The sequence below is a fragment of the Diadema antillarum genome, unplaced genomic scaffold (genome assembly GCF_040938485.1).
Source record: "Diadema antillarum isolate AM-2024a unplaced genomic scaffold, OU_Dant_1.0 seq00001022_RagTag, whole genome shotgun sequence".
NCBI lineage: Eukaryota > Metazoa > Echinodermata > Echinoidea > Diadematoida > Diadematidae > Diadema > Diadema antillarum.
The window spans coordinates 811530-832784 of NW_027271857.1; the positions used below are offsets into that span (position 1 = coordinate 811530).

At 39.7% G+C, this 21255-nt stretch overlaps 1 protein-coding gene across 1 annotated transcript in view; it reads right to left on the minus strand.

Moving 5' to 3' along the window:
* The window catches only part of LOC139742826 (ADAMTS-like protein 2), a 45208-nt gene that overhangs the window by 22882 nt on the left and 1071 nt on the right, over positions 1 to 21255 (minus strand). The window contains exons 2-3 of the mRNA XM_071653343.1: positions 16443 to 16586; positions 15216 to 16044 (exon numbers count right to left, since the gene is read on the minus strand). Coding sequence (XP_071509444.1) covers positions 15216 to 15464 — 249 coding nt within the window. The 5' untranslated portion in view covers positions 15465 to 16044; positions 16443 to 16586. The remainder of the gene's footprint in view (positions 1 to 15215; positions 16045 to 16442; positions 16587 to 21255) is intronic.

Here is a 21255-nt window from a genome sequence, read left to right on the forward strand (position 1 = left end):
CGAGGGGTGAATAATATGAGATTGGAAGCTGCCTCACAATGTCATGGTCACGAAGAAACTACTAAAGTGCTTCTTTGTGGGGAAGTGAATGATTATAAAGTGCAATAAGAGCATTTGTCAATGTTTTCGAAGCCCCCTTTCCCATCCCTGCTGTTAGTCATTTTCATCCCTCCTTACATGTTCTTTTTTCTTTGCTTTTGTTTGTTGTTTTTCGTCACTGGTACGTAACGCCCTCTGCCATTATGTCTCCTAGTAATGCTTCAACGTTGGTGTCACAGTGTGTTGATGATTGTGATACATTTCAAAGAGGCTATACATCGCTGGTTGCACGACAACGAAGCTGCTTTGAGCACAATATCTCTCATTATGATTAGCAGTATCAATAATATGAGTAAGCTCTTTAAAATGTACTACACAAATCTTCGTTAGATACTGCACAAGGTCGGTCACAATCATGTATGTAGAAGTATTGTGTACTGAAATGTGTGACTCTTGAAGAAAATTCTCCAATGCCAACCTGACACAACATCAACTACCATATCACCAAGGGTGTCCAGCTGACATCATTACAGAGAATGACAATAATAATAAACAAACAGAATTTTGCAGTGAGTGATTTATATCATATAGAGCCTTGTGAAGCAACCTAGGCGTCGTCATGACAACAGGCATATACACAAAATTTTTGTCCCTTGCAAAAAGAAAACTTGTGGGAGTGAAATGACGGAAACACCTCATTGGTGAAGGTCCTATGGCATCCGACCACGCACAAAAGAAAACAGTCACAGAGGATTTAGAGCTCCTCCAGGAAATAATGAACATTCTTCTTGCCTAAACATTGCTGTTCTTAGGATATCCGACGCACACTTTAAACGATATTTATCAGCGGGGGAAAAAAGATCACAGATCACGCCCTGCATCATTCACTGGAATGTCGGTTACGAACATAACGACATTACTTATCGAATTTGCTGGGTATATCGAAAACCAACGCGAGGCAGTGGCGGATCCAGGGGGGAGCGCACCGGGCGCGCCTCCCTTATATTTGTATTTTTCAAAACAAAAGATTCTGAAACAAGAGACCCGTGAGTCTAGCGCTCACCTGAGTATCGCAAGTTCACCTTTCACGCAGTCACTAATCTAAATCACACACAGCTCTACCAAAATTTGACCAGGCATTCTCAAGTAGAAGATGAACATGTACACGTAGGGCCCAAATTCGGACCCCCCCTCATAATATCAATTTTAGCTTTATCACTTCTAATTCTAGAGAAGAACACTTTTAAAAAGATTCCTTAATTTGGGGGGATGGGGGGGGGGGGCAGGAGCACGGTGCCCATTTTAAGAAATTGACATCCTAACCCCAAGGGATGCTACCTGCCAAGTTTGGTGAACATCCATCATGACGTTTTCAAGAAGAAGATGAAAATGTACGATTTAGGCCCCAATTTGGACCTCCCCACCCCTCCTCCCTGCCCGCAAAGGGGGGCACCCCTGGATCTGCTATCAAACAAACTTGAAACTAGTCATTAATGTACTAACTCATAGTATTAACTTAGCTCGATCACTTCTGATTCTAGGGAAGATTTTTAAAGATTCCTTAATATTGGGAGGTTTGGGTCCCCCGGGGCCCTCCAGGTGGGACACGGTGCCCATTTGAACAAATTGAGATCCTACACCCCTAGGGATGCTACCTGCCAAGTTTGGTGAAAATGGGTCATGGGGTTCAGGAAAAAGATGAAAATGTACAGTTTAGGCCCCATTAGGACCCCTCCCCACCCTCCTCCCCTGTGTCCCAAGGGGGGCACCCCTGATTCCTCCATGAACAAACTTGAAACTACAGTCATTAATGTAGGCTACTAACTCATAGTATTAACTTAGCTCTACCAGTTCTGGTTCTAGAGAAGAAGATTTTAAAAGATACCTTAATTTGGGGGGGCCCCTGGGGGCCTCCTGGGTGGGACATAGTGCCCATTTTAACAAATTGAGATCCTAACCTCATAGGGATGCTACCTGCCAAGTTTGGTGAAAATCCATCGAGAGGTTTTCAAGAAGAAGATGAAAATGTACAATTAAGGCCCCATTTTGACCTCCCCATCCCCCTCCCCCCCCCCCGCCCCAAGGGGGGCACCCCTGGATCTGCCATGAACAAACTTGGAACTACAGTCATTAATGTACTAACTCATAGTATTAACTTAGCTATATAACTTCTGGTTCTATAGAAGAAGACTTTTAAAGATTCCTTAATTTTGGGGGGGTCCCCTAGGTGGGGCATGGTGCCCATTTTAACAAACTGAGATCCCAACCCCCTAGGGATGCTACCTGCCAAGTTCGGTGAAAATCGGTCGCTGGGTTTTCAAGAAGAAGATGAAAATGTAAAAAGTTTACGCACGACGGACGACGGACGACGCACGACGGACGACGCACGACGGACGACGCACGACGCACGACGGACGCCGGACGAAGAGCGATCGCAATAGCTCACTTGAGCCTTCGGCTCAGGTGAGCTAATAAAAAGAAAATTGGGGAAGGGGCGTGCCCACCCCCCTTAATTTTGTAAAGGTGCCCTCCCCCTTACGGAATTAGTGGATCCGCTCAGGGCCTGCGAGGTATATGCAAATACGAAAAGAGCTTCGGATCCGCTGGTCAGAAGTTAAGAACACATGAGGAAAGATATGTATAGAAATGTATGTTTAGCGTGCAAATTATATTTCGTGACATTATTATATACCAGACAGAGGATTACTTCGCACAGGCCGTCACAGTTTTGTTACTATGACAAAAGAACAAAAGTGATGATGTCACAGTCTTTTGTTATGGCTTGTGTTGGAACGAGGTAAGCGCATAAACACTAAGATAGGTAAGTTTGTTTAGAACCAGTTTCTATGGCGATGAATGGCTATGACATCATTGGTGATCATCGCATACAAATACATAAATCACAAAAGCTCTATGCCGTCATCGCGTAATTCTCTCACTGATCAGCATACAAACCTTTCGATAAATTGCCTCGTTGGAAAAGAAACAACACAGAGTGAAAGCGACGCCCTTCTCACAAAAGTATTTAGCGTTGCAATAACTCATCGATGATGATTATTAAGGAGACGGTTACAGTTGCCAAACTATCGACAAACTGAACAATTAAGAACCAACGTACAAATCAATGAGATGACATTATTGTTTCAGTTCATCTTCATGTGTTTGTTAAGGATACCATTGTTTCATGAACGTCTTTGAAACATCAACATTCCAACTCAGCTATCCCACGAGTGTCCTATCTCCCGTCTATTCGCTTTATTTTACACTATTTTCGTAAGGATCATCCTAGACATGGAATGGCTTGCATTTCACATTGTTTCAAGTTTGTCCAATATTGCTGTATTTCAATCACCCATTAGTCCTCAGTTTCTAGTTATCCCTTTCTCCTTTATTTTTTCCAGTATGTAAATGACTCAGAATATTCGTCACTTAAGCTATTACACAAATATGCCATTTTGACTGACCGCAACCCAATTCTTGTTGCATTGGATTGAACATTTTGATATCGCCAGGGAGGTGAAAGAGAGAAGCGTTAACATGTTTGGTGGATGCTTTCCGCCAACCAGCAACATCAGAACGAGCTGACACTCAACTGTTGTTGCATTGGTAAATTACAAAAAATGTATCAGCAAGTTTATGCTACCATACAAACTACGCATATTGTTTTTGGAACTTCTAGTATACGAAAGAATAGCAGAATTTCGTGAAGAAATGAGTATTGGAAACTTGATACAAAATAATGGTAGGTGGTAAACAGCACATAACTCCTATACCGGAGTTACCAGGTATAGTCGAATCATATTGATCACATGCCCATTTAATACATAGGCCTACATACTTTATATTGTGAACTCTTTGTCCGTTTGACACATTTCCCCCTGTATTAAAAATACTTTCCCTTTTCTTCCTTTTTTTCTTCTTTCTGGCCTGCGATCAAGTTTGGGATACGAACGGGCGAAAGTCATATTATCAAAAAGCAACTGCACTTTTTTTTTGTGGGTGAACCAGCGTCCAGCGGAAGCGACACATCGTCCATATACGTCAACAAGACGCGGAGCGGCTGACAAGGGGGAATCTGCCGACTTCACGCCCGCTATACCGTATACTGCGTAGACCTGTGCGTCTACCGTAGATGGATTTCGCAGGTGCGCACTCCTTCAATAGTTATAGAGATAGTCAAGTGGATGGAGTCTCGATTTCAAGTAAGGGAATAAGGTCGAAATCGGTAGGATCATACAGGATTCATGCGTTCTTCTACTACCAATCATTATTTGTCCTTTCCCGGAAATACTGCTTAACTATACCTTTCTTTCTCACTGCTTTTTACCTACATACAGGCATGACCTCACACAGACCTTCGTTTTCACAATGTGGCTTTCAAAATTAAGTCATAAGAGACACGTTATTTCATAAAGTAGGACATGTGCAAAGATGATGAAAATTGTTTTAATCAAAATAATTTGCAGGTGTTTTTTTCTTTTAATTCTGTACACTAGTATACAAATAATCTTCTTGAACCACTCTTTCTAAATCTTCACCAATAGTAACGACAATATTCAGTAAGGAGAAAATCCACAGGGAAAGATAACACATACAGCCGTTAAATTTTCTAGGTAAATTGTCATGTTAAGAAAATAATTTCCACTAATCACATGGCGGAGTAAACTCCAGGCATGTTTACATTTTAATTAATAGTGAGATGCGCAGTACAAATGTTCGATTGTAGCTTACTAACCCCATCTACACATGGAAAACCCACATATTGAACCTTCAAATTATAAGTTAGTAATCTAACCAATAATTATTATGCACATAAATAGCAATTTCCTGTAGTTTTGAACGTAGGAAATTTCTATCTGAACCTTTCCAGGTAAACCACTCCTTTTTGTGACCTTTGAAGCGTACAATAAATGCTTCAAAATTCTCTGCTACATTCCACATCGAACAGACAAGATCAAGCCAGTGTATGGTATCAATGTGTGGCATATAGTGTGTGAGTGCGTGTGTGTGAGTGCGTATAGTGTGCGTGAAAGTGATGTCCACGTTTGTCACGTTTGTGTGGGCTCTCGGTTTCGGGCGATTTTCAGGGGGTCATTTCGTGGAGCATTTTGTCCGACAAAGTTGTCGGACAAATTTGCTCTCAGCCAATCAGATGCAAGGATTTCGATAGCTTGTAACAGTTTGTCAGAAAAATATCCGACCAAAACGCTTCATGAAATGCCACCCCCCCCCCCCCCCGAACTTGATAGCAGTTACACAATGATTTGGGGCCTAAGTGCATATCATCTCATCTACGCACAGAATGGAATGAAATCAAACGAACATGAGCTTCTGAAGAAGTGTACAAAGAATAAGAAAGACGCGCGATATTCAAGTTTCAGATGTTCCCGAATAGTTTGGGTCGGTCTCATCCATCATTATCGAATTTTGTAAACTAGAAGAGATGATTATCATCTCACAAGCCTCCATGTGACATGCATGTACTCAAATCATGGCATGTCATATTTTGATGAATGAATAAGATACCATTATATTTTGTTTGATCTTACCCCATTTATCACAGTTAACTTAAAGACTGAAAAGGAAATTCACTTTCGACTTCAAACGTTATAATGACCCTTCAATTTCCCTATGAAAATAATAGTCTTTCAATTCAGGAAATTCTTAGCATAATAGACGGTAAGAATTTTCAACTGAAGTGATCTCATTACTACTGAAAATATTTAGCATTCCAGTAATTTCATTAGTATCAATGACTTCATTAGCTTCACAGCACATTTTTCTTCTGACAACTACAAAGTCGTGTGACGGTATACATTGGCAGGCATGCCATATACTCACATAAGAGCGAACTTCTTCTAATATATTGTTGGCCTTTATATTCTTATACTGTCACAAGAAGACTGAAATGTGCATTGGCCTCTCCTGATATAAATATTGTCCTCAAATTATTGCTTTTACATTCTATGAGACATGGTTGGCCTGTACAACAAGGGGTTATCTCCAATGCATGGCGTAGACCTATAATATGTCGGTCATTGTTGCCTGACCGCTTAATATATGCTTTGCAGTTTTTGATCTTAATCAGCCATGACCTACTCACCAACAAATTCAAGAACGGCAGTGAAAACATGATTTGTAAATGAGTAGGACAAAGTGAAGAAAAAACAAGACGTGATCAACCACAAAAAAAAAATCACTTCAATTATTGCTATCGCTTGACGTAACATCTTGCTTCTTGAACATTTCGTTGCATATTACCCGATAGAGATAAAGTACAATCCTAAATGAGATGGAACTTGATTGAGTGTCACCTAAGGCTTTTCCACACAATGACGAAATTAAATCTCACTGGCTCTCTATGGAAAAAAAAAACAATTACAGTGTGCTCACATATGATGTGAATGCAGGTTATATTACTTACTGGCATTTCACGAAGTCATACCCTCATTCTAAGCATCGGGTTCAACCACGATGAAAAGATAGTAGCTACACTTTTATCTCTCCATCCAGGACAGTGAGCGGTCTGACGACAAATGCATGATCTTCGGAGGATAGATAATGATGTAACACTACGACATCGAAAACTGCCTTGGTTCACTTCTTCACTATTTCGATTTATTACTAAATATGCCAAAATGGTTATCTGTTTCACCCCTGTTTTTGACCAATCAAAGAGTTTTTAATAATCCTGACATATTCTGTTCCTTTGTAACGGCCAAAGATCAAGATGCGTTTACTTTTAAATTTGAGCATAATGATTGCAGCGCGCCATCGACTGTAAATATTGCGTTTGTTTTCTCACGCATCCTTATTCTCCAAAAAGTAGGCTTACAATATGTGCCTTATGTACATTCTGGTAAAGCTCATATAAAGTCAATTACTGACCTCTAGGATTTCGTTTAAACGATTGTGCATAGCCAAAGGGTTTATATTTCTAAAATAATTTGTAGCCATGACACCAAAATTCATTATCGCTGGACTTTCCAGGGGAAGTTATGGCTAGAAATATAGATTTAGAACTGTAACATTTGATTACTTTTGACCTTGAATTCTTGACCGCCTGTTATTTCAAGTTACTAGTGGTTTATTTTTTTAATGATATCACCATTGGACATTACCAGCTGAAGTTATGGCGATGAAATTTTTAACCAAAGTACAATTTACCTTTGTCCATCGACATATCACCACCATCATTTTCATACAAGTAATTCCGTTCAATTCTAACCTACCAATTATAATTTGTACATTGTACATGGCTGACTGAAGTGGTCACTGGAAATTTAAGACCTTGACCTTGCACCATATTCACTTTTTTGTGTGTAAATAATTGTATAATTATATATTTTGTGCACCCGTTCCAACATATCATGTTCCATCTGATGGCTAACAGAAGTGGTCACTGGTAATTTAAGACCATGACCTTGCACCATATTCACTTCTTCTTCTTTTTTTGTAAACAATTGTATAATTATATATTTTGTGCACCCGTTCCAACACATCAAGTTCCAACAGAGTGGACCTATATATATAGACATGCAGCGTCAGGCGAAATGCAATTTTTAGTCAAAGTTCAATGACTTCTTTCCTTCGACCGTGAGTGATTTCTCTCTATTCTATTCTGAATCGATGAATGGGCCAAGAACAAGTATCGAAACACTCCGCTGAACTTCGTCATTTATCAAGCCTTGGACAATTGTTCGGAAGGAATGACGTCATTACCAATGACGTCATCCAATATTAAGTAAGATTGTTTTGTTACAGCAGCCTTTAAAACATTACACACCATGACTTTACGTTATTGCCAAGGAGATGTTTTCATAAGCCTCAATCTGTAGGTGTGCTATTTGTGCCGCTTTAGGATCCATCGCGTTTAGGTACTAAGAAGAGAGAGAAAGGGAGAGGCGTGGCAGTTCACGCAGGGTTAATTAGGAAGCTCTTTGCCCTTCGTCGACGCATTTCTAGCGTCCTTTTTGCTCTCCCACGTAACAGCTTCACCTTTTTGCCCTTCTTTACAGAGAGTGAGTCGTATCGTGTATTTGAATGAAGCCCAAAATACCATCCCTTTAAAAGGAACGGTATGGTTTTGGTTGAGATGGGGCTTCAAGTTTCCAACTTAATTTTTTTGAGATAATGAGAAACCTCTTATGACATATGAAAGAGCATACATTTCTACGAGGAATTCAAAGTTTAGATCCTATTTGATGAAAATTGGTTTTGAAATGAATGAGATATCCAAAAACAATGAGGTTCTTATAGTAATATAACGTGGGACCTACCTATCATTAGGACCAGTTTATTTTACTTTGTTTCCTCAGCCACTTCAAAACCGATTTTCACAAAATGAACTTTGAATTCTTCTTAGAATTGTATGTCCTTTCATATTTCATAAGTGGTTTCTAATTATCTAAAGTTAAAATATGAATCCCCATCTCAACTATGTAAGTTGTAGCCCCATGCATTTAGTGAGAAAATGAACCCAAACCAGAGACATACATTTTGTACCAAATGCACAGTCTCTATATTCCACTGAATCGCTTTTGGTACACGATGGGTGGAAAATTATACATTTATAAGGTGTTGACTTCATCACCTATTTCATTTGCATATTCATATCAAATGTTCGACAACTGTTCTGCAAAAACTAGCGAATCTTTAAAATTTCACAAGTTCCTCACTTTTAGTCCGGTTATGCTGGTAAAAATTTACTCTTTCGATTCAGACAACACTTACTGTGTAAGTGGTCGGGATCCCCCTTTGAGCATTATTGAAGTGGCGCATCATGTATACAAATATCATGTGATGTATTATCAATATTATCATAATCATTAGCAGCACTCCAATTATCATGACTACACTTATTTTTTACCACTATCACATTGTCAGCTTTAGAGATACTATACTAAACTTCTTGAACTGAATTGCTATTTTGTCGTTGTCATTGACGTAGTGACAATGCATACGTTGCTTTGTGGCATATTTTACAATACATCTCCGTGATCTGACCTCCGAACTTATATGATATAGGCCTATATAGATATGTATGTGTGTGTGTGTGTGTGTGTGTGTGTGACATAAACATCGTTTTTCGTGCGAAATGGACGTCTGACAAATGAGACTACTTCCACAAGCAAGGAGACATTCCCTTTTGATAGCAACGTGTCACTCTTCGTTAAACGTAATTGACGTCACCCGACACTGTCCTCACACAGCCATCACTCAAGGACAATAGTCTTATTCAAAGACTTTATATTTTTACCCCTACTCGTTAAAGAGCATTTAGAAACAAAAACTAGAAAAAAAGAGGACTCCGTCAGCATCGCTCAGAGAATAGTAATACATTCGAGTTATCAATTTTGACCAATGATGTAAAATTCCAAAAAAAAAAAAGTTCGAAAAGTTTCATTCTGCTCTCAGACCTTCAGTATACGTAAATTTCCGACGTTTTTGCTTGAGGAATACCATCACGACCGTATAAGAGTTTGTGTAAGTCAAGATTCTGAAATGAGGCTACAGACACAGGCTTCAACTAAAATGACAAAAGTGCAAAATGTACGAGACGATGTTTGTTGACGTTTGTCTTTCCAATATTTTCTACGTGGGAGGTTCATAACCGTCTCCACATGTGTTCCATCATGGACCTAGTAGGTCCATGGTTCCATCACCCTCCGTATTTCCGCCTAATCTCTCAATGGACAAGAAAATGGTCGTGATTCTCTTCGCTGAATGCGTTTCAATCCTTTCATGTCAACTTTGTATCTCCACATCAGGATTGCAAAGTAAAATAAGAACACGTCATTAAGAGTTATGTATTAAAAGCAAGACTGCCTACAGAAATGGTGTTATTTCGCCACAAGTGGTTGTTGAATGAACGAACATCACAACAAAGAGAATTGAGACAGACATTACAGAGGTATATGAGGAACTACACAAGTATATAGCCAGCCATCATCGTCTATTGCATTTTCATCATCGTCTACAATTTTTCAGTTTACGTATTTCTGCTATTGAAATATCACATCTATATTTGCAACTTCTAACTAAGCAAAATCTATGTTGTTATTGGCTTCAAATCTCAGCTAAAGCCTAACAAGAATCTAGATTTCTATTCAGCCTAGAAGAGAGCTAAATAAACAAATATTTTTGAAAGTGGAGATTCGAATTTGATGCTTAAAAAGGTTATCATTATTTCTTTTTACATTTCATATCGCCGCCTTGTGTAACACGTCATGATTTATGTACCGGGTTATTAATCACGTGTGATTCTGTTCAATAAACAATGAAAAAATCATACATTTATCACTAAATTTAGTAAACGTGAACTTGAAACTCCATAGCGTTTTGCCCAATATGCAAATCACTTCATCAACGGTTTTACGTAATATGATATACATTTTCTATTATGTCTATTTATCAGAGCCATGGAGTGGAATTGCTCTATATTCTGCAATTTACATGCACTGTTCATGTCACACAATAAAATCCACCTAATCATCTAACTTTAATAATCACTAAATCTTCGTTGTTGCAATACAGTTAAAACTACAGTCAATACTAACGTCCTTTCTAAAAGCGTATATAAGACGGAATAACAAACCTTATTTCACTTTCGGATTACCGAAAATTCTGAATAACCTTGTGTCGTTTTCGGATCAATTCCGAACCTTTGGAATAATGACGAACCTATAATTTCATTTTCGGATTAACAAACACTTGAGTCTTATAAGAATGAGTGAAATTTCATACGTGATAACGACGAAAATTTGATCAAAATCGAATAAAGATTAGGGAAATTATGAAATTGTGAATTCTCGCTTATTTTCACAATGACTTCTTGAACAGTCGATATGAATATGCAAATGAGTGAACTGATGATGTCATCACCTCACAACTTGCCATTATAGTTTGTACATAAAATCCCCGTCGTTCAAGCGCATAATTGCGTTTAAACTTTAAAAAGTAATCATACCCCAGTTTCAACTGATCATAAAGTTATTCAACCATTGATAACATTATTTTTTAACACTTTAATAGCAGAACATTTAATTTTCATCAGTCTTTTTTTTTACACGATTAATGGAAAATTGATTAATCTAATTTCATTGAACACTCGAATAATGGATTCATAACGATTGGATTAGGCCTATTCATTGGTAAAAAGACCAACTTCTGTGTTAGTCCACCTCATTCAAATGCTATTCCTGGGTCGATACTAGTGGGATCTTACGGGAAACTATATGATAGGGACTCTTGAGTCTCTTATACCTGGTTTATGAAGACGATTATTGGACTCCCATTTCGTGCATTCTACATCTTCCTTCAGTAGTACGAAATACAAGAGAGCTGATGGTTGTATCCGTATTACCATGGAGCTATTAGCTTAACGTTCATTCCATAACGTCTTCGTGCTACAGTTGTAGGGAACGGGAGTGTGGTGATAGAAACAATCTGGTAAAGAGACGAGTACATAGAGAAACAACGGAAGCATGAGGCCATGAACCCCGCATGAGACATGCCTTGCTCCAGTCCTTTTCTCACAGTGCCTCGATCTCTAACAACACAATCACGTCGCATCACAGCATAACACTTATCTATAAAATGTCTTGTCCGCCAGATATTTTATCATAGTGCGAAGGAAATACGTGGCCACATATCAACACACTTCGCAGATAATACAGGATGTCCGTATACAGTACCCACGCCATGATCGATTGCTTGGGACATTGCATGCTTTAAGAGTAAGAACATCACGCTGCAGTTCACTGAAGATACATTGGTTCGTTTTTGTTCTTGTTGCCTTTTTTCTCGCAGATTTTTTTTTCGCAGATGAAAAATCCAATCCCATTGCATAAACTAAAAAAAAAGGAATGAAAGAATACGGTTAGTAGACCTAATAATAAACAAAAACGGAAAGGCCATCCTCTCGTTATGTGCAACGAATAGAACTAATTCAAGCCCATAACAAATTGATTTCTGACATGTAGGCCTACACCTTCGTCAAATGTAGTTGTGTAAGCACATGCAAGCTCACGGGGATAAAAATACAGCAACTACTTTTTTTTAAATTATTTTAGTGTATTCATGTCATGTCATAAGCATCTAGAATGACCCTCCATAGAACAAAATTATTTATAATATTGATTGTAACATTGATATGGATTTAGATTCTACCCTATACTCCCTAACTACATCCCTTGGACGGACAGGAAGTTTTACTCACATAATCCTTATTGACAGACAGGTGTAAGAATTGAGTACGGTCTGGTAGTGTTCAGATCCCTCAGGGGAAACAGTGCTATTGTCAGTTGAATATTGCAGAGGACACAAATGGCGGATAAGATATTATTGTCATTATGATATGGTGAGTTTGGGAAGGAAAACGTCACTTTGTACTTCTTGTGAACAGACCACGATGACACAAGTCTATAGGTATTCCATCTCGCTGTATAGGACAACTCCCGTCATAATTATGATAAAAACAATCATTTTGTGTGTTTGTGAGTGTGTTTGTGTGTGTTTGTGTGTTTTTGTGTGTGTTTGTGTGTGAGTGTGAGTGTATGTGTGAGGAAATTTACTAGAAATCGATGCAAGCATTCAGCGCAATTCAGGAAAGTCAGGATAAGGAAATTGAAGGAAAACACATAAGAGGAGGACCGAAACTGCGGTGAATAACGTGACGATGCACACTATCATACATGTAGCCCTATTATATTTGTGTTTCTATCTAACCATTGATCAGTGTTTTGATCTGCTGATCATTTAGCCACAAAAATTCTGATAATTCGTTATTAATGAAGGAGTTACTACATTGAAATGAACCTAACCTATCTATCTATCATATATAGTCCGTAAATATTTTGTATGTATGTCCTACATAGATAATCTTATTAATAATCATAACAATGGTAATGAAACAATCGTTGAAGACTTCAACTCAGGCATGTCTCCAATATGCAAGCCGATGTTGATAATCAGACCACTGCGGCAGAGAAGATTTCAACAGAGAAAGCCTTATGCCACATATCATATAATATTTACTTGCCCTCCCCCCCCCCCCCCCGATTGCGGGAGAGAGGGAGGGGGAGGAGGAGGGGCGTTCCCCACGATTTTCAAAGCTCAAGCGAGTATCTAACTGGAGGAGACATTATCACCACGACTTGAAAGATCAAAAAGTCGCTTGCGCTCTCATGCACCAAGAAGGTGAATCCACGGCGACTTCAGAGTGTCTCCAAATCAGCTGATAATTAATTTGTCCAGAAGTCGCGGAGTCGTCGCCGCGACGTCTCCGAGACGTCCTCTCAGTCACGGAGACGTGTCCGCGACGTTTCCAGTAGGTCGCCAATGCGTGTGCGCGACCAGCTAGAGAGTGGAAAGCGTCTCCGAAAAAAAAAATCGAACATATTCGATTCTCTTCGGAGAATCGGCTACATTCTCGACGTCGTGGAGACGTCGTGGAGACGTCGCGGAGACGTCGCGGAGACGTCGCAGATACATCTCCGCGACTATGGAGACTGGAGTCGCCAACAGGTCGCCAAGCAGTCCGCAGCTCAATGAGAAACCTACTGTAATATTCGTGTTTTTTCTATTTTGTGAACATTGTGATGGATCTAGAATCAGCGAACCTGTTCAAAAGGTAAAATGTGATGGGAAATATTCGGTCCATCTTCATTGAATAGACTCAGTTCACTGGAAAACTGTGTAAAAGACGCACATGCGGAACAGATGTGGCAGATGCCATGATTTAGCTATCAACTTTGTCCCTGGATATTCATATCTTATATTTTTTGATTGGAAAATTTCTAAAATATTCAAAAGAAAGTGTGCATTAAAGATCGCTGAATTTTATTTCTCATACTATTTACAAAAATTTCCTCGAGTGGAATACCCTCTCTCATACCCTCCCCTTCGGACCATGTATTTTCAGTGCACTCAGTGAAGACAGATACCACGTTCACATTGTCCCTAAAATGATTGAAACATTTCCAAATCGTGCACCAGATCATTGAATTTCTCTTCTAAATATGCAAAAATTATCTGGTGTGGAAGGGGGACTTGATCGCTTGCGAGGGTAAATCATTCGCATTCGGTGGTTTCGTCGCACCCCCTCCCCCCCCCCCCCCCCCACACCCCTTACCTGAAATCATTCCCATTAAGAATCAACTCCGGTCGCGTGGCTCACGTGACACTGGAGACCATGATAAAGCAGGCAAGTGATATTCATTCGTGAGTAAAAACTACAATGTAATTTCTTTTACCGCTAAACAACAGCTGATTCATTCATCCCGCTGCTTTACTCGAATGTCTCTCACGTAACGTCATTCTTTCCTTTCCGACATTGTGCTGGCGATCTCTTCGTAATCACAATAAAAGATAAATCCATCATACGAGCGGAGTGAACAAAACTAAAATTTCACACAGAACATACACACGTGGACGTGTGCGTTTCCATACATTGTGTATGTGTGCGAGCGTGTGTGGTGTAAAGCCATGTTATGATCAGTTTCATTAGACATTGTTAGTTTTGTTTCCTTCCCATTATATAATAGTAAACATGATTCATTATATTCATTTATACTTGCCACTACTCTGCGAACTATTTAGCTTATTCACACTTTCCAGTACACTCCTAGTTGATTTTAAAAGTTTTATTGGACAGACAGTAAATCAATACTCGACAATCTTTTCTCTTGAAAAGTGTCTGTCATAACGGTGAAAAGACCAAAATTATAAACTGTTTTTTTTTAAGGCTTGACTGCTGGGTATTCTCTCGACTTTGCTGGCTCTTTAGATGAGACACGAATCTAACAACATGTCTACTGTCAATCCTGGGTCACATCGCTTCAACCTTTATCATTCTTGCACCTCACGTGGGGTCCTTGCCTTCCATGAATCCAGACTGCAGATTACGGGATCGGGAAATATGGCGATCAACTACAGGGTGCATGAAAACAATAATTTTCATGTGTTTGAGAGTAGTGGGCAAAGTGTAGCCGTGTAACATTCTGCAGCAGTTTTGGGATGTTTTCATGTTATATCTTTATTCTGCTGGGTAACGTAAGTAAGCTAGAATTTCATTGTTTATGTTTTGTTTTCCAAACAAAATTCAGATAGAACTATTGTTTTCATTATTGTTATTGTTGCAGTTGTTGGTGGTGAGAAAACAAAACACAATTTACCTCTCGTGAATTGTAGGAAAGCGGAACACCCCTTTGGATTTGCGGAACTCCATCTCCATAATCACCACCACCAGCACCTCTGTCGCTACGCCACAGCTCCCCCAATGATGGGGCGGCCAGAACCCGATGACAGCGTTGATCCGGATGCCAGACAGCACTGTAGGTTAGGCAGATAGCCAGAGTGCTCAGCGGCTGCCTTCGATTGTATAAAATGGCTAAAAGACACCAGTTCATGAGTCCAAGTAACATATTTCCAGTAAATTTATCCCAAAGCGTGCTCTGGCTGGTTAACAATCATACATCAAGGATTCGAAGTAAACCTCAAGTTCGGCAGTGCGACATTTATGGGGTTTCCGACATGAAATGACCGCTAAAACAATAGGCGGCACCTCGCAGACGACCCGTCACGTACTTGTGCTGTACGTGTTGCTAGCCGTGTGTGTTTTCCGTCAGACGAGACACGCATCATCCGGCCTGCTTGGGTCCGGTTGTCCAGAACACATCGGGGGGCTTGTGTAGGATCAACCTTGCATTCCTCAGACAGGCGTCTACGAAAGATTGGCGGCTGCTAGACGATTCTACGTGAATCTAACCTCTACGAACTCACTAAAAGCCTCTCTACTAAGTGTGATGCCGTGATGCCTCCGTGGCAGTTGCTAGGAGATACACGCAAGTATAACTCTAACTTTTCCTCTCTTTCTGTGCGTAGAATAAACCTGCAGTCATGGCAAGCATGCATTCATTGTTTCACGTTGCATTGAGGGACGTTCAGCTAAGTGCACAGGGTCGATAGTGATCATGATATGGACACTTCCGGGCGAGTGATACTCTGCAACAGAAAGGCACAAACGGAAGGATATGAACAGATTTGATTAGACATGAAATAACAGAGCACTTGTCATAAAGTGTCCACAGCAAAGCACAGCCAACCTAAACAACTGATAGCGAGCCCAGAGATTAGCTTCAATCACAGCACGACACCTGTGGTAGACTGTTGATTCACTGGAGCCACAGTCAGACAGACCATAAGCTGGGCTGTGACACACGTATACAGTACATGACGTATCATGATATGCTGATCGTATATCCTAACATCTCCTCAAAATCACGATATAAGCGTTGTAAGGAGCACTTCAGTATAAAATGAAAGTGAAAAATGACTACATGACCGGCACTACGTGTGACATGGCATCTCACGATACGATGTTTACCTTTTCTGGAACGTACCATGAACATAAAGCCGCGTGGATTCCTTGGACCCCGCTGATCATTTCACTCTAGCTCGACAGAGTTGATCCTTGTAACCGCATTTCAATTCTTGAGCAAGGGGCAAATTTCAATGAGACACTCATGTAGTAAGACGTCGAACCACTGTGAACAAAAATAAAGAAAGAGAAAAAATAATCAACATCAGTAATGCCAATATTATGTTTATGCTCTTACACACAGCGTGTGAGTAATACATCTTATCCCTGCATAATCATGATCTCGTTTTCTCGATTTCTAGGGTCGGGTCCGAGATGACGAGATATGACGATTTCGTCTTTTCCTGACTCGACCCGACAAATCGAGAAGACGAGATCTCGAATCTCGCCTTCTTGACTTTCCCGCCAAACAAAGAATTATCATCACCTTCCTGGTTCCAGGCAACCCCACTGCTTATTAGGTGAGAAAGGGGAGCAAAGCCAAAATGTTGTTATTTTTGAGGAGGAGGGGTTTTGTTTTCTTTCGTTTTGTGCTCGTTACCTGTCGCCGTGGGAGAAGGGGTAAAGACTGACAGGTGCCTGGTGGAAAAGATCCAGACGTCGACTTTTTCTTCCTGTCTGCTTGGGTTAGTCTCAGCCAAGTCAGAAACTGTGTTTAGGTCATCCTCCCTCCAGATCTTTTCGTGTATGAGCAGACACAATCTTTAGTTGAGCTGGGTAGACCATAACAAAAATAATGCCTCCTATATAATCTGTTGCATACACTGAGGCAATGTTATGAGCATAATTCAATGCAGTCATTTACATTAAGCAGCTTATCACAGAGCATATTTTGAGATCACGTTCTGGTATATTGTGTTTTAAATGAGCTCGAGGAGTCGCACGATTATTGGCTTGCTAGATTCTAATGATTATTGTAAATTATTAAAGCTGAGTTGTATTGATTACACCCTTTAGTCTCTGTCAGTGACATTCTAGAAAGGCGTCATCTCATGTTCGAGTATAAACATCAACGGGAAATGTTTTAACTTTACAGTCAGAGAAGATGCATCTTATTTTGTTACACAATAAGACAAAAACGCTCGACTTTACCTAAAGTCATTATGAAGGGACACAGGAAACTTAAGCATTATAGCATTCATGACAGCATGATATTGTGTATACTTTGTGTCGCTTTAATATCCTTCTAAAAAGTATATAACAAGTAAATGATTCAGCATTGTTTGTAACTGGTAGGCGTATCCCTGCAGATTGGTCAACACTTCAGCCTACATTCTCTAGCAGTGTGGGCCCGCTAGCTGCCGGGCCCGCGTCCCGCTCAGGACCATGCCACGCCTACCGATGTGCCAGCATCCAAATCGGTAAGCAGCCTGCTCAGTTTCTCGTTAGAACATCGATCGCCTTGCTATGTTTCGTGTCTATCGCAGAGTACCCACTACTGCTATAAGAGGAATACGACTCTCATGATCTTCTCTTCTTCAACCGCCCCCACACACACTTTTGACTCTTTAAAAAAACACCAACAAAACAAAACCGAAATCTGGAGATCCATCCCGTCAAAACGGGGGGCGGGGGGGGGGGGGGGGGTACCATTGACCCCGGCCCGCAGCCAGCCCTACCCACTCACACACACACTTGAATAATAATAATGATAATGATAATGATATAAAAATGCCCTGGTAAGGACCATCTAGAGTTAACATTAATGCCAATATAATCAAGACGTAGAAATAAGTTACTTCAGACTTCAGTCTCAGTTCCATCGCTCTTGTGGCCGAGGACTTTACTTAAGAATGATTATCTACACTTTGCTTATTGCAAAATCTGCGGTTGAACAATCGCATCGGAAGGGTAAGTCAGGCACATTACGGTTGTCAATTTGGCACGGTTGAGACTATCAAGCCGAGTCATTTTGTCTTGGCGCCTGATCTTACTCACATATACACACACACCTGTCATATTCATACCGCACCATGTACAGCAGAGGTCTGTTATCGCTGTGTGTGACAACGACGTTTTTTAGTCTACAATCCAAGACTTTACAAGTTCCACTTATGCTTCCAAACATTTGAAACTTATCTTCAGGAATGGTTATTATTTTAACGATACTAATCCTTAGGAAAAAAACTACTCACAAGCCATACATAGACTTATTTTGTTTTTTGGCTGGTCATTTGCATTCAGCTTTATTGAGTAAAATCCAACGCACAGAGTGGCAAGTGTCACGGCCTCATGTTTCTTCCATTAAGCTGCCCAAAAATGTTCAATAAATTATTTTTATGTACAAGAGTAGAAAAGTAAAATTGTATATTTCGATCGTAACAAAATTATTGCCGTGGTATTTTATTATTTGAACGCCACGCCTCAATATTTTCGGTGTGACAAGTCGGATGATTAGACCATCAGTATCAAGTAAGACTTACAGTGAGCAGGTTTTTTTTTTGTAATCTTAATCTAAATGAATGAATGAATGATTGAAAACTTTCTCAATATTCCCATCAAAATGTGACCAGGTCGTTCAATTCTAAAAAAAAAAGAAGCTCCCTCGTATGGGACAGGATTACCCCCCCCCCCCCTCTTTCTCGGTGGCTTCGCTTAGATATCAAGTTTTCAAGTAATACGATCAAAATAATTATAAAATCGAGCAATGATTAGAGAATTTAGTTCTGTTTGGGTTTTCTGTTTGTTTTTTTTTACACTTAATGTTTTCCATTTTAGTCGATCAAAACTGAGCACCAAATTGTTGAATTTCAATTCTAACATGCAGAACTCCATCGTGTCCCGATAGTAAGGGACCCTCCCCCCCCCCCCCCACACACACACACACAAGATCCCCCGACCAGCCACCCGATAATCGTTCCCTTGATTTCGTGTATTTCCTGAAGATTGCATATAAAATTCTTACCCCCCTCCCGAAAAAAAAAACCTCCCTGTAAATATCCTAGTTACGGGCCTACACTAGCTATGGTGCAATGATAACAGTGTCTCACCTCGTTTCGATTCCCTCTTTTGGAGAGGAAGCGTCTTGCACAAATTTATCCGGTGTTGACGCTATCTAGGTCACGAAAGACAATTCTATGAGGGCGTCCTTACAGTTGACGTACCTAGTAACGCAGGTTAAAGAATGCCTTTTGGTTTTCTTCCGTTTGTTTTTAAGAGGAAAATGCCACTCTGTGTCAAGCATGTATAGCTCATCTCGCAGGCAGACTGAACAATTAAAGTTTCATTAATATCAATCATGTCAATGTTATGCAGCTCAAAGTTAACACATCGCGAAACAGCAATATCGGTCACAATCATATAAAAAGATTTATGAAGCAAAGTTGTTAACACTTTCCCATTGATATGAACATCTAATGATTCTTTGCTCATTCGACTTTTCAATAATTAAGCAATCTATTGTGATCGACTCCCTTAACATAGCTTACTTGTCACATTTTAGTCGGACAATAAAAATGTGTGTTTCATTCCTTTTATATTTCGTGTCAAAACATTTGTCGTGAACATTTGAGTTCAAACGACTGCTGCATGGGAGACATGCGGAGTCTTGACATCATCTCATTTAATTCATGTGAGTGTGTCGGATATTATCGATTTTGGATAATGTGTGAACTTTAAAAGTACTCCCTCACCTTTTTTTTTTTCGTTTATTGACACGATTGTAAACTTGCACAGTTGTATCTATTTCTTACTCGAATCATCAAAGTCAAGTTGAAAATAGAGGGATTTTCACTATTCGTCAACACTGTGACATATTGTCAGAAAGTGCGCATTAGCAATGTTTATTGTCATTATTATTATTATTGTTGTTATTATTATTATCATCATTATCATTATTATTATCACTATTATTATTATTATTATTACGACTGTGCCTTATCATGTACCAACTTGCGTATATAATACAGTGCACTCCCGTTATGACGAACACGGTTAGAAGGAAATTCAGATATAACAAAGTGAAAATTCAGGCCTCGACATTTTCAGCACTACATTTTTTTTATTGTTTATTTGTTCGGCTATAACGAAATTTCGATATAACAAAAATAACTGCCTGTCCGAGAACTTTGTCATAACGGGAGTCGTCTGTACTCGGTGATTTCATGGAGTGCTTACGTAAAATATTCAGTTGCGCTGTTATTTCCCCAGATCTGATGAGCTGGCACTTTCTCCTTTTGTTAGATTCAATTTTTGACCAATCACTGATTTCACTGATTTGTACATAATAATGATGTACACTTGTTTTCATTTATTTAATGAAATCCTTCTGGCAGGCAGTGCACACACTATGGTGCTCATACTTGCACTCGCACTCAGTGCGTATAATCAGGAATGAGGCACAACTTTCCATAAAAAGGAAAAGAAGAAGCTTCCACTTTTCTACATGATAACGCAATCACTTTTCTAGGAGCAAATATTTTTACGTGTCTCCCATCTTTCCTGAAATCTTTCTTAGTCCAGAACTTTTCAACACCGATGAATCCCAAAAATACAGCGTGTATGAAACATAGTAGTCGGCAAGAGCGGTGGACAATATACGCTCTGTAACATTGCGACATGAAGTGTATTGAGCAAATCAGTAAGCTACGATAATTGTCTCACGAAAACACAATATTTTTTGACAATATATTCAAATGGTTGGGGGATGCCGTAATTACGACATATTCGCATTATATAATATACACGCAAAGCGGCCATTTCGGCGATCATACCAGCACAAATTGGGCACACAGATATACACATGAGACTGAGTTCAGTACACTATTATTTGAGCAGCCCTTGACAAAATACGTCGACTTTGAATCTCATATGATAGCAGATCAATTATTGGCATC